Source organism: Haliotis asinina, chromosome 3 (assembly GCF_037392515.1).
Source record: "Haliotis asinina isolate JCU_RB_2024 chromosome 3, JCU_Hal_asi_v2, whole genome shotgun sequence".
Classification (NCBI taxonomy): Eukaryota; Metazoa; Mollusca; class Gastropoda; order Lepetellida; family Haliotidae; genus Haliotis; species Haliotis asinina.
The window spans coordinates 7790598-7811164 of record NC_090282.1 but is presented as its reverse complement, the minus strand read 5'-3'; the positions used below and the strand labels follow the sequence as shown (position 1 = coordinate 7811164).

General features: G+C 40.5%; 3 protein-coding genes across 3 annotated transcripts in view; 1 reads left to right on the top strand and 2 right to left on the bottom strand.

The window, feature by feature from the left end:
• LOC137277400 (heterogeneous nuclear ribonucleoprotein K-like) overlaps positions 1-4746 on the bottom strand; it is a 57984-nt gene extending 53238 nt beyond the window's left edge. The window contains exon 1 of the mRNA XM_067809106.1: positions 4642-4746. The gene's annotated coding sequence lies outside the window, so the exon portion shown is untranslated. The remainder of the gene's footprint in view (positions 1-4641) is intronic.
• Positions 1-20567, bottom strand: part of LOC137277413 (uncharacterized) — a 278114-nt gene that overhangs the window by 180095 nt on the left and 77452 nt on the right. The gene's annotated exons all lie outside the window — the stretch shown is intronic.
• Positions 4908-18494, top strand: LOC137277399 (DET1 homolog). The gene is made up of 3 exons (XM_067809105.1): positions 4908-5003; positions 6004-7580; positions 16457-18494. The coding sequence occupies exons 2-3, from the start codon at positions 6010-6012 to the stop codon at positions 16647-16649; spliced, it is 1764 nt and encodes a 587-aa protein (XP_067665206.1). The 5' UTR covers positions 4908-5003; positions 6004-6009; the 3' UTR covers positions 16650-18494.

Here is a 20567-nt window from a genome sequence, read left to right as displayed (position 1 = left end):
AAACCAACGAGTGCTAACTGCAGCGCTTGTTCAGTTAACATCAAGAATTATTATTCAATTTTACATGCATCAACTGTATACTGCCATGAGTGGGACTGTTAGCATTTTCTGATACAGTGACTGCATTCGCATAAACATACTGGTTTCAAATTGTTCTACAAATGAATAGTACTGATGTCAACAAATGTCAAGAAGGCATCAGGAGTTACTTCCCTTTCTATGACTGTTCTAAATTCCTGTGGCCATGAATGTAAATGAAATAGTCGCAGTATCTCAAACACTGGCAGTGGCAGTTATTCCAGACATATGCTGTTGCATCGGTCAGTAGCTATTACTGAAAACAATCTGGTGCCAAACAAAGAAAATGCCAGAAACTGCCGTAACTCATTTGCTGACTTGTAGTTGCTGAAGTTGCCGCCAAAAATTTTACAAATGGAGGTAAATGGAAGAGCAAATGATTCCTGCCCGATAAATTTATTACCTTACTTTGCTGGTTCTGTATTCTCACAGTAGCCAATCAGCTAAGCTGCCCTTACAAGCGAGTTTGCTAGTGTCAACCAAGATAGCGGTCATACCTGCAAAGGTTTGTTCGCAGTGCGACGCAGATTTTGGTGAAATCATACAGATGAATAAATAGGTAGAAAACTTTAGAAAAATATATGCAAGAACTCCTTTTACATCTTACAGACAACCTCTGCATAGGATAAAATGCGAACCAAGGGAGATACTAAATTTATCGGGACGTAGATGCATTCAAGGTATAGTGGAGATCCATCGGAATGTGTACCCTGGAGATATCGAGGATGGTTTCAAGTTAATATCACTCAAAATGTTTAGTTATTTGTCATGTTCATTTCTTGTACTCTATGGAACCCACACAATAAAGCACATTAAGTCAACAATCTACGCCTCTCAGCCAAACTGTAACAGTAGCTTCCACACATAATTATTCTTGAGCAAAGTTCATTATTTTTTTATGCTCATAATATCTTGATGTGAAAGAATCAAACAATACTCTAACACACATTGAATGTTAACTTAAAGCCATTTTTCATTTTAAGTTAACAAAACAAATTCTTGTTGACTAAGGAACTGGAACTATGTTTTGTGTAAATGTGAATGCAGCCACGACTAGATTAGTCTGCTGTAAAGACCCTGAAGCAAGTACATCCAAGACAGCCCACACAAGTCTAGAAAATGATGGTAAGTCTAGTTTTCTTAGCTTCAGGGTGTCTCTGAAAATGAAGTAACTCTCAGGGCTCCATTTCATTATAGTATTTTATTTCTACTATGAACTTTTTGTCAGTAAAGGAGTGTTCATTTCCAGTGCTCATTCCAATGTAACAAGTCAAATAAACCAACTAAAATAAGCATCACAGTCAGATTGTCATCCCTTTATCCACAAGGGCCTGTAACTCTGAAAGGACCTTTTATATAGTAGTAAAACCCAATACAGGACAATATATAAATTGATGGCAGTTTTCAGCGTTACAAGCCCCTGTGCCTTTAATGTCAAATTTAGAAGAACTGAATTTCACATTATGATGGTCCACAGAAGTATGATATTGTGTCCATTTTTGTAAATAAAGTATACACATTCAACGCTAATATATTTAAGAAGGTGATTTGAAATGTGCACAAAAACTTTGCTCATTCTCCCTGAATTGCATATCTAAGTGGTCATATTTACTTTGACTTCCCAAATTGCCAATGCGATTGTAATTTCTCACACTTAAACTTACAGATTCCTGAGAGAACCGTGACAGTCCTCTGATCATGTGTGTCCTCAGACACATTCTTCCCAGCTTGTATGCCATCCCTTCACACCATATGTATGGCTATGTTTTCAGACAAAGATCTACTAGTTTCATCTTACAAAATATACAAATTACCTTCCACAAATTCCAAACGTTTGAGTGTATTCAAATTTCAATGTAAAGAGAAGTTCTCATCAGAGAAGGAAACACGAACTTGATATAATTTCAACTGTGTATTGTGAAGTAGAAGATTTTATCATTCTGCAGAAATCCCAGTCCAAATCAGTAGATTGAGTTCGCACTCTTTCACTTTATGAACAAACTGACCACTTAGATATGCAATTCTGACAGAATGATCAATGTTATAATCACCAAAATAGACTACATTTAATGTGACACTATGAATACATTATTGAAAAAAAATGAAGAAAAACACTAGCACGCAGGGATTCAAAATATTTTTTAATGCCACTTGCCATAGGGCAAGGGACTCTAAGAAATTAACTTCTCCTGACTAATTTTCCACTTGCCACTTGCACTTGATTAATAAAAACCAGATAAAAAAATTTAAGCGTATACTCGCCAATCAAAAGTGCAATATTTTGTACTTGGGTTTACCTCCATGAAACTGAAGCTGCCACAATACTGAACCCAGTCAGAGCTGGTGGGAATGCACTAAAGTGTATCAAAGCTTTTTCATTGGCCACTGATTCATTTGCCGATACGCTTAACTGGTTCTTTGTTTATAGCATATAAGCCCGATTGGTGTTCATTTAAAATTGCATGTGGTCAGTTGTGCATTGCATATTATCATTAGCAGACAGGCAGGCAGACATATAGGTGTCAATAAACCAGACATGGAGTTTTCTCTGCTTATCACAATCAACATGGATTTCTTATGTAAAGGGTAGATAATTTACTTGTTTGTGTACACAACTAGGATTAGACCAATGCTCACAACCTCATACTCCGGGCAAGCAGACCATTTTAAGCTCAACGAACCTATTCACTGCACATGCAATATCAGTGCAGTGCAGCATAGCTGTTGAAGCCACTTTTTCCCACAAATTAGTGAATTGTTACAACTCCAATTTCGTGGGCTTTTGTTCATTGCGTTTTCAACTTTACAGGACGAACTGGCATTTTGGATGATATGTTTTGGTAAGTGCATACCGAAATGTATTAGTATCTTCAAAGCTGTTTCACATTGCATGTGACGTTTAAGATAACGTGGACCACAGTACGATTCCTAGGCCTGACAATGGCACAAACTTCAAAGGCTGTAGATGACAGATGAAAGCATGCATGAATGACATCGTATTCAGTAATTCATCAGGTGATTTTTCTGCCCAAAGTGTTGTATGGAAGATTATTAAGATAGTGTGAATCACAGGAAGACATAAACATGGCCATGAGATATTGTTTAAAATTGTAATCCTTTTGTTAGTTGATACCTTGAAATGTAACCTAATATAGTGTAAGAGCTTTTAAAACTAGTACATCCTATAAAATGAAATGGCCTAACTTTTGTTAAAGAAGCAAATACATAAAACTCTCCATACAAGACCTACTCAATGACAATGTGTGCAGAAACGCTGGATAATGTATAGTAAAAAAACAGGCTGACTTGGCCTTGCTTTGCCTATTCATTATTTTCACATCAATTTTCAATCTCTGTGCACATATGCAGAGCATGTAAAAATATCTACTGGCCAACTTTCGCATTGGTCGTATGCTTTACTAAAAGTGTAAACGCACTCCAAAGAAAGTGAAATTCAAAACAAATGTATATTTTCATGTCGATTGCAACTTATCTCAATTCTTTTATGGACAAAAGACCAAGAGTAGTGAAATTCAAGAAATCGACAAGTTCTTGAATAAACATATCTCGCCACCGTCCTTCTCACACATCCCGTTCTCACAGCTAACGAAAAACACGTATCTGATACAGCTGCAACCAAAAAAGGGCATCAATTATTTCAATGGATGTATGTAGTCAACTATGAACAGTTGTCATTTGTAAATAATTATTTATTTACTATTTTACACTGAGTGTATTTACACTACAGGTAAACATATGACCACTGCGGAAGTTTGCCAGTGGATATTTTAAAATGCTTTGTGCATGCGTACAGCAAGTCAAAAATTAATGTGAAACCAACTAATGTGTTTCCTACAAGACACGGAAGTCAAGGGGTAATCAACATGAATATTTTCTAAAGGTAGGAATAGATGGGATGAACATGATGCGTTATCGTAATTTAATATCAAGAAAGCGTTCTTTGCGACTCCCAATGACAAATATGGAAAAGTGAAGAAAGTATGTATCAAACGTAGTTTTCGGCTCGGACCATGTGAACCAAGGGAGGTAACCCATAACGTACCCTACTACAAGGAAGTAAATATTCCTCAAATTCAAGTCCCCAGCAAGTAACTTTTTCTTCACACACACAAGTAAACCTTGAACAAACAGTACAATATAAAGGTCCTTCATGATAAACATCAAATGACTTCACTCGAATCATCATTAAATAGGGATTTCATAAACATGCAACGACATGAAAATTGAGGAATACATTCGTATCTTTCGTTGAGAATGAAATACATTTATTTACGATACCATTTAAACGAACACCAAATATGAATTCAAAATCGCACCTGAATACAGCGAATTTCTGATACCACATTATTGTTAACAGTGAGAACAGAAATCGTTTATTTTCAATTCAGCACATGCCGAAGATGACTTTTCAGCTTGTCTATTTAGCTTTCGTAGACCTCGCTACGTAAGTATCATCTATCATTTTCGTTCTGATGAAATAATATCAATTGGTTATAAAGATGGGTTAGTGAATATAGGACTTGATCACATCTCAACTCTTACCGGTTTTCTGAAAAATTAATTTTGAGTTTTTCAATTTCCGTCTAGCAAACTCTTGACCAAAAATGGCTGCCGCGTGGTTGACCTCTCGCATGGGGATTGACCTTTACCCTAGTATGAAAGATACGGTTATTTTTTTATTTTGCAGCCTCAATTGAGGTTCTGCTTTGTGACTACATATCATAGAATAACAATAATAACAGATGCATACTGTTTCTGAATAATTATTTTCATTCATAAAAACATTCAATTTACACAGTTCGGTCCAGTCAAACTCGGGTAAGTAAACATCCCGTCGGCGAAAATGAAAGTGAGAAAGGGTGGAGATGTGACAGATTTTATGGGTCGTGGTGGCAAGACAACATGTCAGTAGTGCTCGTCTTCTAAATTTTCGAGTGATTATTACCCTCGACAGACAATTAGAATGTTTAACAAATATATGTGAACTAGGGCCTGTGTTGATTTTCTTGAAATATCTTGGGCTTTCTGATTGAAAACAACGAATTGCCCCAAAAAGGTACCAATCATATACCAGTATCATTTTGGGCAAGTTACTCTCCTAAATTAAGCTAAGAGTTCTGCCCACCAATCATCGTGTTTGTTTGACATGTGTGAAATACCACTATAAACTCAACGACTCACATCAAGCCGCATTCGATAAGAAGACTAAGAAGCGAACTTACTGCTTGATAGCCACAAACATTACTGATTTTACACCTAAAAGGGTTATGTGAACAGAATGAATAAAAGTATTTGACACCAGTTAATGCGATCTGAAGCACCCCATATAACTTGCACAGAGTTCATATTTAACTTTTTACCTGATGTCTATATGTGCTGTGTATTAAGTCCCCTAGAAGTGTGATGAACGTCTCTTCTTTAAGAAAATACGTGTTTGCATGTTTTTGCTTAAATTCAATCCATTAGAACATGTTTCAGAGTCCAGTATAAAATGGAATTTTGATTCATGCTCTTCATGAAACATTTCATTTGTAAAACAAGAAAGAAGCTGATGTTCAGTGGAATATCCCAACAAACAACAATATCAAAGAACAAGTGATATTTATATTCACAGGGCATAAGCATTGCCACAAGTCTTAATTAGTGCCCACCACAATTGTTTTGTTCATTTAGGACAACAGTAGTTTTGTTTCCTTCAGGGTTGTACATAAGTGTTTCCGGTTCATCATATTGCAAGGCAGGATACCTTAATTTGTTATTTCACATTCATATTGGAGTTAATGCTTGGAGTTAATCCTGTGTATGTAAAATAAATAGTTTTACTGTTTCATGCAAGTATCTACATAAGAAGGTCTAGATTATCTGACTTCTGTGGAAAGTAATGTTGTGTCATCATTCCCGCAGGTAGCAATGAACCCTGAAGTTTGTGAGGTGCAGATGAGAGCAAGGAACTGGATGTCGAATGCAGCCAAGAGTGTTCCGCTGGACCTTTTCAGTGATGAAACAGACATCTTTGCCTTTGGTGACTGCTCAGCACCAAAGGAAGAACCAGGAATACGTTTTCGTAAGATTCCAAATCAGAATGTAGTGCATCGTTTGATGAATAGAGAAATTAATGCAGCAAAATCAGGAAATCAGTTCCATCAGGCCAGAAAGTTTTACACCAACGTTTTTCCAAATTACACTGTCATCAATGTTGAGAAACCACCATGCTTCCTCAGAAAGTTTTCACCAAGTGGGCGCTATTTTATAGCTTTTTCTTCAGACCAGACATCAATAGAAATATATGAGTTCCAAGGTTCAGCTTCAGCCGAAGATCTCATCAATAATCTTAAAGGTGATGTTCTATCAGTGTCCTCAGACCAGGCATCACAGCAAGTTCGTAATGAGTTGTTCGAGAGATTCTTTAAGTTGAGACATACAACAACTGTTGCCCAAAATGGAGAGCATTTGAACAGGGAGTGTAGTTTGTTCACTGATGATGGGAACTATGTTATCGTCGGATCAGCTGTGTATCTCCCAGAAGACCCCCACCCTCATTTCCATGACATGTATCGCAACAACGAGTCTGTTCCACCAAACCAAAGGTCTCCATTGGAGGACTATTCCTTGCACCTTGTGGAGCTGGAGACTGGAAGACTTTGCGACAGACGGCGCTTCAAGTGTGATAAGATCTTCCTTTCTCACAACCAGGGCCTGTACTTGTACAAGAACACACTGTCAGTTCTGTCTGTGCAACAGCAGACGATTCACATCTTTCAAGTGACTGCTGATGGTCAGTTTGTTGATGTTCGAAGCATCGGTCGTTTCTGTTATGAAGATGATGAACTTCTGTACAGACAGGGCTTGGACCCACGTAATCGGAATCATCCTCGCAGTGAAGAGACAGTGAATTCACTCAAACACAGATTGTTAGTGTTCCTGTTTAATAGGGCCAGACATGAAGGTACATTGTTTGCTCTTAGGAAATTCTACCAATACTTTGACCAGTTCAGAGCACTGCGTATGTGGAAGATGCAGTTGCTGGATGAAAATCATTTACTGATCAAGTATGCTAGTGAGGATGTTGTTACTCTCCGCATCCCAGATCCAAATTCTCAACCATCATTTTTTGTAGTCTATAACATGATCACAACTAAAGTCATATCAGTGTTTGAAAACACATCAGAAGAACTCCTTGAGCTCTTTGAGAATTTTTGTGACCTTTTCCGCAATGCAACACTCCACAGTGAAGCACAGTTCACATGTTCTGTGTCCAGTAACATTTATGCCTGGCAGATCCAGCAGAGATTCAAACAAACAATCATCAATGCAAAGTTTGGAGGTCGAGTTGAGGCAATTCGACGTCTGCTGGCACAGCTTCCAATCAGTGCACAGTCCTATAGCAGCTCCCCCTACCTGGATCTGTCACTCTTCAGCTATGATGACAAGTGGGTATCTGTCATGGAGCGCCCCAAGGCATGTGGAGATCATCCCATAAGGTGAATAACAGGCTTTCTACCCATAAATATTATTCCATTGCATCCTATAGGTTGGGGAACTGAAGAGTTTGGATGTATATGTTTCACATTTGGTTTAGTGTAATTGATTGAGGGTCCTTTTTTTTAATACTGGTATGTATGACCACAATCAATGTTGTAAAATTCTTGGTGTAATTGGAATTTACAACAAGTTTCAGAAACTAAAACTTTTACATTGAAACTGTGATACCTTGTTAATTTGAAGTTCTTGAAAAAATCCAAACAATCATGGTAAGCATGGTGTCAGCATGACCATTTACTATGTAATCACGTGAATGCTGAAATGCTTACCCAGAAATTGTATTCATGATTCAGAGCTCCAGATGATTTTTCAAGCAATTTTGGTATTTACTCCCATGTCTGTTCATGTATGGGTAATTGCATAGGTGTAGGAACAGTTTAAGAGTTGGAGGGGGGCAAGTTTTGATAATGGGGGTTGGAGTGGAGGGAGATGCATAAAAGGACAGACATGTTCACTTGATAGGTATCAAGTTCAAATTGCACCTGGTCAGTGATTGAAGCTGTGTATTGCATGTTGTCTTTAGCAGACAGGCAGGCAGACATATAGGTGGGAATAAACCAGACACTGAGCTTTCTCTATGACAGTGACTGCTTACCACAATCAACAAGTTGTTTTACGTAACGAGTAGATTATTTACTTGTTTGTGTACACAACCAAGATTAGACTACTGCTCACGACCTCAGACACTGGGAATGCATACTGTTTCAAGCTCCGCGAACCTATTCACTGCGCATTGCTTGCAATATAATTGTCACTTCGACCCCCACCTTGCATCCTTGGAAGAAGTCCTTATGTTAATAGTTGTGTTATGCAAAATCCTTTCGTTAATGATTCAAATGCATATTTATCTACTAGTAAAAAGTATTTTTGATTTTCTAACTTGATGAGAACAAATCCTAATCTCAAAAATTTTAACGGACTTCAGCCCATGACTTCACGATTTTCCAAAATGGCGGCGCCCTGTCTGAGGATAAATGCTGTTTAAGCTTGTTTTCACCGACTTACAAAATCAAAATTACTTTTAACTGGTAGTAAAATATGTATTTTATTGATGGACATTAGGATTTTACATGACATTGCTTAAAACATAACAATTTCACTCTTGGAAGCGGTCAATGTAAGGGGTCAATATAATATTACTTACGATAATATTGTCACTTCGACCACAACCTCGTTTCCAAGGAAGAAAGCGTTATATTCATGCAAAATCCTTTTGGTCATTAATGTGTAGTAAGCAGTCTTGATTTTATAAACTCGATGAAACTTGAATTCCATTTTTCCATCCTGGAAGCATGGTAGGGGGCAAACCATCCGATTTAGTATATACCACAGGCTTCCACAACGCTCGCTTCGCATACACTAACAACCAATTTAAGCACAAACTACGGGGTCCGGTGGAAATCTGTGCATAGTGACACCATCACCCTACCCCAAGGAGCAATTGACAGCAACACAACAATTTGGCATGTCTTTGGTGACATCAAGAAATCAGCAAAATGACGAGCTTCCAACACATTTTCTATACAACTAACTGAAAATCGTTCCTTCTATGACGTCACTGTAGGACTCTGGCGACAGAGTTACGTAACCATTCTGCGGTTTCGTTTGCGGGCAAGAAAGAAGCAGACGGCTTTTTAGCAACTTTTAAGCGCTTGGTATTAACCACAATTTTTTTTTTTAAAAATGGTGTTCCGTTATATAACTAACCAGAAGTCTTTCATATGCAGTGATAAAAAGAGTACCAAAAAATTTAGTTAAGTGGTCCTTTAAGTAATTCTTATCCATTTGTTGTACTCGTTGATTTGTAATTAATTGAGTAAATGTGATTTTTATGGAGTACAATACGTAAATACTCCCTTTATCTGGAGCTGTGATGATTTTCTTTTTTTTCATTAATAAAATGGTAAGACTACAGAATACTGGATACCTTCCTCTATCTTTTAAAGCAAGTGAGCTTACTTTTGTTCAGGTTTAGGGTTAAGGTTATGGTCAAGTTTAGGTAAGGTTTAGGGTTAGCATTAGCATAAGGGTAACGTGACATTATTGTTGGTAGGTATTCAGTATTCTGAAGATGTACCAATAAATTTTCAAGCTGATATGGTTTGCATCAGTGAAAAGCATAAGAGAGCCGTTCTCTGGGTCCATGTATTTTATAATAATGACGCACGGACAGGGCTTCCTCGCCGTATAAGATGTCATTACTAGGTAAATGGAACTGGACAAAAAATGTGCCCTGTGGTCAACAACTCTCTGCTCGGCTCTTTGGCTAAAATAAAGGGCCTGTCACGGGTGCGAGATGAAGCAATAAGGGGAGTATCTTGGGTGATCTCACACTAATTAATTAGGAAATAAACAAGATCTTAAGTAAAGACTGCAAGTACAGATCAAAATCCCAGAAAAATGACATAAGAAATATCTTCTTATCAAGAATGTTTACAAAAGTTTTCCAAGCCCTGAAGGAATTTGCCGAAGATAATGTGAGCGTGACTCACATGTAACTGGTGGACTTAACACTCCCCTACTTCCTAGGCACTGATTAACACAAAGTAACAATACAATAGATTAATTGAGGACATCATGTAACAGGAACAAATACAATACAAAATAGGGTGGATATATATGTAACTACCCAAAAATGTACCTCATAAGATATATATTGAAAAAAATCAGATAAAAAATATAAAACCTTTTCCTCCTGCACTTCGCATGGAGTTGTACCTCTTTCCTGCCCTGCGTCACAAGGAGTAGTACCCCTTTACTCCCCGTGTCACACAGACTAGTACCCCCTTCCTTCCCTGCGTCACAAGGAGTAGTACCCCTTTACTCCCCGTGTCACACAGACTAGTACCCCCTTCCTCCCCTGCGTCACAAGGAGTAGTACCCCTTTACTCCCCGTGTCACACAGACTAGTACCCCCTTCCTCCCCTGCGTCACAAGGAGTAGTACCCCTTTACTCCCCGTGTCACACAGACTAGTACCCCCTTCCTCCCCTGCTTCACATGGAGTAGTACCCCTTTACTCCCCGTGTCACACAGACTAGTACCCCCTTCCTTCCCTGCTTCACATGGAGTAGTACCCCTTTACTCCCCGTGTCACACAGACTAGTACCCCCTTCCTTCCCTGCTTCAAATGGAGTAGTACCCCTTTACTCCCCGTGTCACACAGACTAGTACCCCCTTCCTTCCCTGCGTCACAAGGAGTAGTACCCCTTTACTCCCCGTGTCACACAGACTAGTACCCCCTTCCTTCCCTGCGTCACATGGAGTAGTACCCCTTTACTCCCCGTGTCACACAGACTAGTACCCCCTTCCTTCCCTGCTTCACAAGGAGTAGTACCCCTTTACTCCCCGTGTCACACAGACTAGTACCCCCTTCCTTCCCTGCGTCACAAGGAGTAGTACCCCTTTACTCCCCGTGTCACACAGACTAGTACCCCCTTCCTTCCCTGCGTCACAAGGAGTAGTACCCCTTTACTCCCCGTGTCACACAGACTAGTACCCCCTTCCTTCCCTGCGTCACAAGGAGTAGTACCCCTTTACTCCCCGTGTCACACAGACTAGTACCCCCTTCCTCCCCTGCGTCACAAGGAGTAGTACCCCTTTACTCCCCGTGTCACACAGACTAGTACCCCCTTCCTCCCCTGCGTCACAAGGAGTAGTACCCCTTTACTCCCCGTGTCACACAGACTAGTACCCCCTTCCTCCCCTGCGTCACATGGAGTAGTACCCCTTTACTCCCCGTGTCACACAGACTAGTACCCCCTTCCTCCCCTGCTTCACATGGAGTAGTACCCCTTTACTCCCCGTGTCACACAGACTAGTACCCCCTTCCTCCCCTGCTTCACATGGAGTAGTACCCCTTTACTCCCCGTGTCACACAGACTAGTACCCCCTTCCTTCCCTGCTTCACAAGGAGTAGTACCCCTTTACTCCCCATGTCACACAGACTAGTACCCCCTTCCTTCCCTGCTTCACATGGAGTAGTACCCCTTTACTCCCCGTGTCACACAGACTAGTACCCCCTTCCTTCCCTGCTTCACAAGGATTAGTACCCCTTTACTCCCCGTGTCACACAGACTAGTACCCCCTTCCTTCCCTGCTTCACATGGAGTAGTACCCCTTTACTCCCCGTGTCACACAGACTAGTACCCCCTTCCTTCCCTGCGTCACATGGAGTAGTACCCCTTTACTCCCCGTGTCACACAGACTAGTACCCCCTTCCTTCCCTGCTTCACATGGAGTAGTACCCCTTTACTCCCCGTGTCACACAGACTAGTACCCCCTTCCTTCCCTGCTTCACATGGAGTAGTACCCCTTTACTCCCCGTGTCACACAGACTAGTACCCCCTTCCTTCCCTGCTTCACATGGAGTAGTACCCCTTTACTCCCCGTGTCACACAGACTAGTACCCCCTTCCTTCCCTGCTTCACAAGGAGTAGTACCCCTTTACTCCCCGTGTCACACAGACTAGTACCCCCTTCCTTCCCTGCTTCACATGGAGTAGTACCCCTTTACTCCCCGTGTCACACAGACTAGTACCCCCTTCCTTCCCTGCTTCACATGGAGTAGTACCCCTTTACTCCCCGTGTCACACAGACTAGTACCCCCTTCCTTCCCTGCTTCACATGGAGTAGTACCCCTTTACTCCCCGTGTCACACAGACTAGTACCCCCTTCCTTCCCTGCTTCACATGGAGTTGTTCAAAATGTTACTTCAAGTCAACCTATCATCCTGGACCTTATAGAACTTTACAACAATCTATCTACTGGCCAATGTGACGTCGTCCTCTGCTAGCTGCTGAGTCATGTTGGCATAGCAGGGAACACAAAGGACGATGCCACAACTGATCCCATACAGTGACTTCAAACCCACTATCAAAAGTTGTACTCGTGACCTCAAAAGGTGGGACACCCAGGTAGGAGGAAATAAACTTCATGAACTGAAGGCAACAATTGGTTATACCTTCTTGGGTTGTCAATCAAGACGTGATGAAGTAGTTTTACGATGATGTCGTATTGGCCACAGCTGACACCCATGTTGTATTGGCTTCACCCATGTGCATGTTCACCATCAAGCATATTGTGGTTGACTGTGTGGACTTTTCAGCTGCAAGGAACTCAAATTATGGTGTGAGAAATCTGAAAAGTCTATTTTCACGTGTGAGCATCCACTTGATTACAAATTTCCTGAGGAAAGTTGACCCATGTCACAAATTGTAGTTATATAGGGAGAATAACGAATGAATTGCTTTTGTATTTGATGCTATGACATCTTCTGTTTTTAAACAGTGGTGAAATGAAAATATATGTTTTTGAAGCCGAACACTTTTTTATAATGCACTCAAAATGGTAATGGACGCAAACTTGATCTCGTCACTGAAATAATGCCGGAATAAAGCCGATGTGATGTGAAACTACAACTCAGCTGAAGTAGTATCCCTTTCCTCCACTCTTCGCATGTAATAGTACCCCTTTGCTGCCTCGCATCACAAGGAGTAGTACCTAAGTTAAAGGTTTTGCCTTTTCCCAGACCAACCCTGTGCTCCTTTCCAAGTCAGTAGCTAACAAACAATCGTGCCGATTGGATAACAGATTTCCCAAGGGCCCAATTTATTTCAAAAACACTATTGTCTATACTACTACCCCTTTTCCTCCCCTGCTTCGCATGTAGTACCTCTTACCTCCCCGGCTTCGCATGGAGTAGTGCCTCTTACCTCCCCTGCTTCGTAAGGAGTAGTACCTCTTACCTCCCCCGCTTCACATGGAGTAGTACTTCTTTCCTCCCCTGCTTGGATTTTGTTTTGACCAGGGGCTGGGTTCCTGAGAACGACTCTTGCACCTATACTGAGTTCTTAGTCTCTGGCATCTTTATCAGTATGGGTTCTTCTCTTCTGAGCTTCATGTTCTGCCCTCTCAGGTACCAGGCAATACACATTTTGGAATTTTTTATAGTGTTCTGCTTGCACCAATCAACATGTCGAATGGGACCCTTGGTTCCCTCCCAAAGAACAGGTAGTTGAGAGCATATCCATAATTAGTATGGGAAATTACATTATTGGCATAAATGAGTTCTGGCAGTTCTTCAGACCAGTGGTTCTTCTTTCTTAGTTGTTAGTAAGTTCTGTTAAATCACTCACAGGTGGCATTTACCTCAGGATGATAAGGTGTTGTTTCGGGTTTCAGTTTGCCATAGATGTTGCACAACTCGTGTATGACTCAACTTTCAAAGTTCTTACCCTGGTCACTGTGCAGTCTCAAAGGGACTCCATAGTGTACAAACCACTCCTTAACCAAGGTACAGCAATCAAATAATGGTACCTTTCTTGTTCGTGGGCTTCTAGATAATTTCTGCTTATGGTTTCAAACTGCGAATACACTTGGATTTCATTTCAAATATACTTAAAATGTAGCCGTTAAATTTCACAAACAGAGTTATCTTTCTTTGCTGTTTATCACTTCTCAGTAAATAGTCCACAAAACATTAACATCAAATACAATGTTGTTTTATTCTTTTACTGTATCATGATTATGTCATAAAAATCAGGGAAAGTTGAAAATTAGTCAAGACAAGAGGCTTTATAAATTTTTTGAAAACCTGATTTTCGATTTTGTTGGTTCCTAGTTCCAGCTCTGTGAAATCTATTGCCAGGTTTTTATCTTGATCTCAAAAGTGCTCGAATCACCCTCTTCCTTCTGAAGTTTGACTATATCTTCTGTTGTCTGGCATGTGGGAAGATGATGGGGACTTGCCTTTGAACTGTTGAGCTCATTTCTTCCTGCATTACTAATTCCGTTACCTCATGGATTGTTGATTAAAGGACTCCTGGATGTTTCATGGAGTCACTCAAAGATGCCGTTGAGGTTTCCACTTCAAATGACTTTACACTGGCTTGACTGAATGGTTTGACTTGCACCTGTGAGAATCTGCATTCTTGTTGCCTGATCTATGCCTGATGGTAAGGTTGAATGGAACCTGTTCGCCAACCCATTTCATCTTGGTTGCTGTTTTACTGTTTTGTGGATGTAGCTGTGAACACAAGACACTCTGTTTCAAAGGTTCCTATGCTTCTCAGTCACCGCCCATTTGAGTACAAGCAGCTCCAGCTTCATGCTGCTGTAGTTCTCCATGTTCTTCTGATTAGGACAAAGGCATAGTGCAGGACTACTTTACCCTGTTTCTGCTCTTGTGTCAGTACAGCTCTGAGTTCTCGTGTCAACAAGGCATGTAACTTCTGTACTGTCAAGACGACAACTGTCTCTGGGCAGGTTCCCACTGCCCCGTGTAAGACTGAGCTTATATCCAGCTCTCCTGCAGTGTGGCTCTTTGTTGCAGGTTCTAACAGTTTCTCTTCTCCCTGTTGGCTTTTTGATGGGATCCCTCTTTAGATGATCGAGAGCTACAGATCCAACACCTGAAGGGTTTCCTGCCTTCCTTGTTGCCACCACTGAGTCTGATGGCATTCTTCAGTCTCCTTGAGTGTCTGATCCCATTTCTTTCACATGGAGGGATTGAATCCGGTCGAAAAGTTCCATCATTTTGAGGGAACAGGTGACAAGATTTTGTAGCCCTTGTCTCAAGGAGTAAAATTAAAATCTTTCCTGCAGGAGGGTTAACTGGTCTCCATCCCCAAAGACTCTTGTCAGGACCTTGAAGACCTCTTCTGGATGGCCTTCCAGAAGGTCTCGACGCCTTTGAATCCCTTGCTGGGCTCTCCCTAACATATTGCCTATGATGACAAAAGTGGCAGCGAAGGATTCAGGCACTCATGATGACCAAAATCCACTGTACCAGGGTGGGGTCACCTGACCTCTGTGGCCTTCCCCAAAGCTGTCCAGCCTCCTTCTGGTGACCATCATGACTGGCTCTTTGGTCTCCTATTGCTGATTCTTGATCCAGACCTCCTGTTCCTTAATTCTCATCCAGAGCCTTTCCAACTCCAACGAGAGTTCTTCCGCCTTGTCAACTGCCTGATAGACCACCTGTTCTGTTCCTTCCCTTTCCCCTCACCTTGTGGTCTTTCACCCAGCATCCTTAACTCAAGACCCTAAGACCAAACCTACAGCAATCTTTAAAGGAAAGAATCAGGAAACCATTTAACAATGTTAAAGCATTATCTGAATCCTAAGCTTAATTTTCTACTGCTGATGCCCATTGTTTTTCATCTCTTTTGTTCTGGCAGCAGCGTTATGCTGCAGTCCTGTTTCCTATCAGGCCAGCATTCTGTACCAAGTACAAAAGCAGAACAGAGCCATTCTCTGGGTCCATGTATTTTTTTAATACTGACAATGGCAGACTCCCAACTACCTTGGCTACATCTATCCACACCTGGAGATGGCTTCCTCACCCAGTATGATGTGATTGTTGGCTAATATAAACTTGACAAAACAATGTGCTTGTGGTCAACAGCGTGCTGCTCGACGCGCTGGCTAAAAGAAAGGGCCCGCCTTTTGCATGAGATGAAGCAATACGGGCAGCATCTCAGGTGATCTCAAAGTAATTTATTAGGAAATAAAGGAGATCTTAAGCATAGACCTGAAGTACAGATATGAAGATACTGGAGAAGTGACATAAGAAAAAACTTTTTGTGAAGAATGTTTACAAAAGTTTTCCAAGCCCCGAAGGAACTTACCAAAGATAATGTGAGCACAGATGCATGACTGGTGACACTTTACAGTTCTTGCTCTTAAATTCGCTCAAAGATTGATTATATTCTCTCTGAACATCTTTCTGAAACTGACTAAATTCGACATTTATATCACTTGTTAAGTAAGGAATTCTTTTCACTATTACTCAACTCAGCTTTGTTTTCCCATCAGGTTCTACACACGAGACTCTGGACTGTTGATGTTCAAGATCTATGCAGGAGTCCTGAGCCGCAACCCTCCTCCTGCTGCAAGACGCCTAGTGGCCTTCACCTTTCATCCTAGTGAACCATTTGCAATCAGTGTACAGAGGACTAACTCTGAATATGTTGTCAATTTTCACATTAGACATTGTGTTTCAAGTTGACAGAAAACCTTTGCCTAGAATCTTAGAATAGAGGGATTATACCCAATGTTCAAGTGTGAATGAAACATGACGTTTTGAGAAGCCTTATTAGTCCAGGAAAATATCTGTCCCAGTGAAATATTTTAGGTTATGAGGAACAACATAACACACAAATTGGTGTACTCATGAAAAACATAGATCTACTGTACATTTGAACATTTTAAGTAACAATGACCATTATGTAGCCATCAGTTTCCTCATACTGTCACAGTCATTGTTGTCATGAGACTTGAAACATACACAATGTGTCACTGTCATGCATTACAGTCACATTAAATAAAAAGTGAATTGATATGTTCTGTCCTCTTATAGATGTCTGTGGATGCATTTCAACTCTTTCTGATCATATATTTATGTATTTTTTCACAAAGAACTATGCCTAGAAAGTTCTTTGAGTTAAGATGCTCAAGCAAACCTGAAGTCTTAGATCTGTTAAGACAATATGTGGGTTTGTATGTTTGTAACATTTAAGGTCTGTTCTGTAAAAAATGTATGAACAGTGTAAACAGGTTTTAAAGGGAGACAACTCTTTGGTGCATATTGTTTGGTCCCATTTCTTGTCATGGCTGTGGGTATTGAACAATTGCATGGCATTACACCACACATTGCGTTCCTATTTACGGTGAGTGAGTAGATTAGTAGACCAAGGTGGGTGGGTGTGGGGAGGGTTACAGCTTATTTACAACAATGGTTGGGCAGGGTGGATCTGCCATAAGGACTGTTTCATATGGATGTTATGTCCTGAAACTGCAAACACATCAGAATATTGTGTGTTTTGCAAGACATTATGCATTTACCCAAACGGTCAGGTACTTACCCACCACTGATATTTTCTATTTGTCATTTCAGTTATAATACGTGTTTTGATACGATGAGTAATTTTGAGGAGATAAAGTGTTCATCACCAACCATCACCATTTAACTTCAGGATCATGTTATAGTAGTTGTAACTCTGTTATAGCATTATTTTTTTTTAAGGTAACTGTAACCACAGGCAAACTGTAGCACAAATGTGGTTGCGCAGCATAGAGAAAAAGACCAGTCTTCATATATGCGAGCGAAGCGAGCAAAGGTTGGCAACACACTTCCCTTGCTTCGGTTCAAGAAGTATTTTTCATGTCAAAATAAAACATCGCCGCCATCAAAGGTACACTCTCATTTCCTCACTAGGTTGTGCTCTCCGATTTCTAACCCCATATATTAATAATTACTCACATGAAATATGTTTTGAAATTTTATTTTGACATGAAAAATACTTTTTGAACCGAAGCGAGGGAAGTGCGTTGCCAACCTTTGCTTGCTTAGCTCGGATATATGAAGACTGGTCATATTCTCTACGCTGTGCAACCCCACTTGTGCTACAGTTTGCCTATGCTGTAACTCACTGGATGAAAAGGACTGAACAGGCTTCAGTGGAACTCCATTTTCACTAAATGCACTGTCAAAAATACCTTAATATTTATATTCTTGAAAGGCTTTACAGATAACAAACACCTTTCAGAGCCAATTCTTGCTCCTTCATCATCCTTATTAGCCTTGGTGTTATGGGAAACAAGAACTACCGTGTATTCCCATATTTAAGCTCTGGTCTGATATATTGCAAATCACCATTCTAGTGATGAAATAGTTTAATCATATCTAAGCCTTAAGCTTAAATTCGAAAATTCACAATATGTTGATAAAAATGAGAAGAATAAGGATTTTGTTGCAACACTCTAATTGGGAAAATGGTCTGTGAATTCAAAAGTGAAAATTATGAAAATGTTTACTTGACTGAATAAAGCTCACAGTCTGTTTAATGCAAAACACAAACTATTATGAAACAATAAGGACTGACTGGCATCTGAGACAATGACTAGTCTCTGCAGCCAGTATTTAATGTGTCAAAGGCACTGCATATGGAAAGGGACGTCATTCTAAACACCCAAGAATAACATTCAAATTTAAGTCCATGGGCTTAAATTCGGAAAGAAATCCCGTATTTTAGTCCATGAGCTAAATTTTGCATGGGCCTAAATACAGAAATTCCCCATAGTTTATGCACAATAGTGATAGCTTTCTCTGACTTCAGTTTAAAGTCCAAGATAAATCTGCATGTGAAGTCATCACTGTGTCTGTTAGAATCCTTATGAAGGTTATTGATTAACCAGAATCATAATTGTGAAGGAAGTAGTCAGACTGGATTATATTAGTGCTGGGATATCAGCGCACAAGTGTACTGAGATGTTGATTGTAATACAGTTGTATTATCTGGTTATGGTACTTGTAAGTTGGAACAGTGGCACATTCTGGGCCATTAACCGGTACCGGGTCGATCCTGATTTAGATTTAGTGAGTATGGTTATACACCATTTTTAGCAATATGACGGGAATATCATGGTGGGGGACACCAGAAATGGGTTTCAAACATTATACCTATGTGGGGAATCAGTCTTCAGTGTGAGAAGAACCTTTAACCATTAGACTGTCCCTCTGCCCCCACTGATTATGAACCTAGGTTTGTCAGCATACCCAACTTGTGAGTCACTTCAAACTTTACTCTGTTGTTAAGCCATGCAAGACCTTGATCACATTTGCCACCAGCCTGTATGATAAAGAACTCTACCGTAAGAGTTTTGTGGCATTGATAGTGACCACAGGCTCCGAGGTGTGAGTTCACATTGTCTACTGGCATCCTGGGATTTCCTTTGCACAGGCTCAGGCCAAACTGCATGGAAGCAATGGAAGCAGGTTTTAGGCCTTGAGTTTTTAGTATATGGTAGAGCACTGTGAGCAAACTTACATTTTTGTATAACTCAAGATGGGATCAAACGGTAGATGTAAGAAATCGAAAAAGGCCCAATAGCCTGATAGAATGAGGACTGATGAGCTGGACAAAAATGCTGTCATTTCAGACATCTTATATGTGACCAAGTATTGCCTATGTAGTAAATATAGGGACATTGCCATATTTGTGGCACAGTATTTTCTTACTCATTTCTTACTCAAATGCACTAGATCACAGATGCTGCTCAAATGAATCGCAGTACAGCAGGAATACTTAGAATGCCGTTTGAATACACTATTTGCTGTATGAATGCTGTCCAAATTTACGTAGAATTCATTTAGAACCACTTAGAATGAGCCCCAAATATGGATTGAATGTTAAAAAATTAAAATAGAATTCAGCTCGAATATTTCAAATGCCCTTCAAATGCACTTAGAATGTAACACAAATGTTTGCAATGCATCAAGAATGCAGCATGAATGTTCCATGATGGGGGTAGACAAACTTGTTGAATCCGGACTATTCAACAGTCTGCACAAGTTCTATACAGTATAGACCCTTGGACCATATTGCACTGCTCCAGATTGCTGTCCTCCAGCAAGACCCGATTTGAAGAGATGTGGAGGAGACCAGGAGATTCCAGACCAAAGCATGGCTGACAAAGTAGGTTGTATTGACATTACACAAGATGGAAGAGCTCAGTGTTGAGGACACATAGTTGTTCTTCAGCTACCTTGAGATGGAGTCTGCCATATTTGATTAGTTGGTGCAGTGGGATCAAGAATAGAGAAGCAGGATACATAAGAAAGGAACTACCCCCAGGCCTGAACCTAGCGATCACATTGATGTTCGGGTTCAGGTTCAAGTTGGTACCCCAGCATCATGTGCATCTTCCACGTGGCAAGGAACACAATCAGCCTGATCATCCCAGAATTATGTAATGCTCATTGTGGAGGATGTTATCATCTGTCATGTCACTCCAGAAGAATGGCCACCCACTGAAGAGGTGTTCAGAAACAGGTAGAATATTCCTCATGCCAGGTTCTTTAGACGGCAAACATGTGGCCATTGGGAAACCTGCTCATTCTACAACTACTACAAGCGTGTCTTGC

Coding starts and splice junctions, on each gene's coding strand:
- LOC137277399 (XM_067809105.1), top strand. CDS start 6,010: ATGAACCCTGAAGTTTGTGAGGTGCAGATGAGAGCAAGGAACTGGATG. Junction 7,581..16,456: donor TGTGGAGATCATCCCATAAG/GTGAATAACAGG, acceptor TTTTCCCATCAG/GTTCTACACACGAGACTCTG.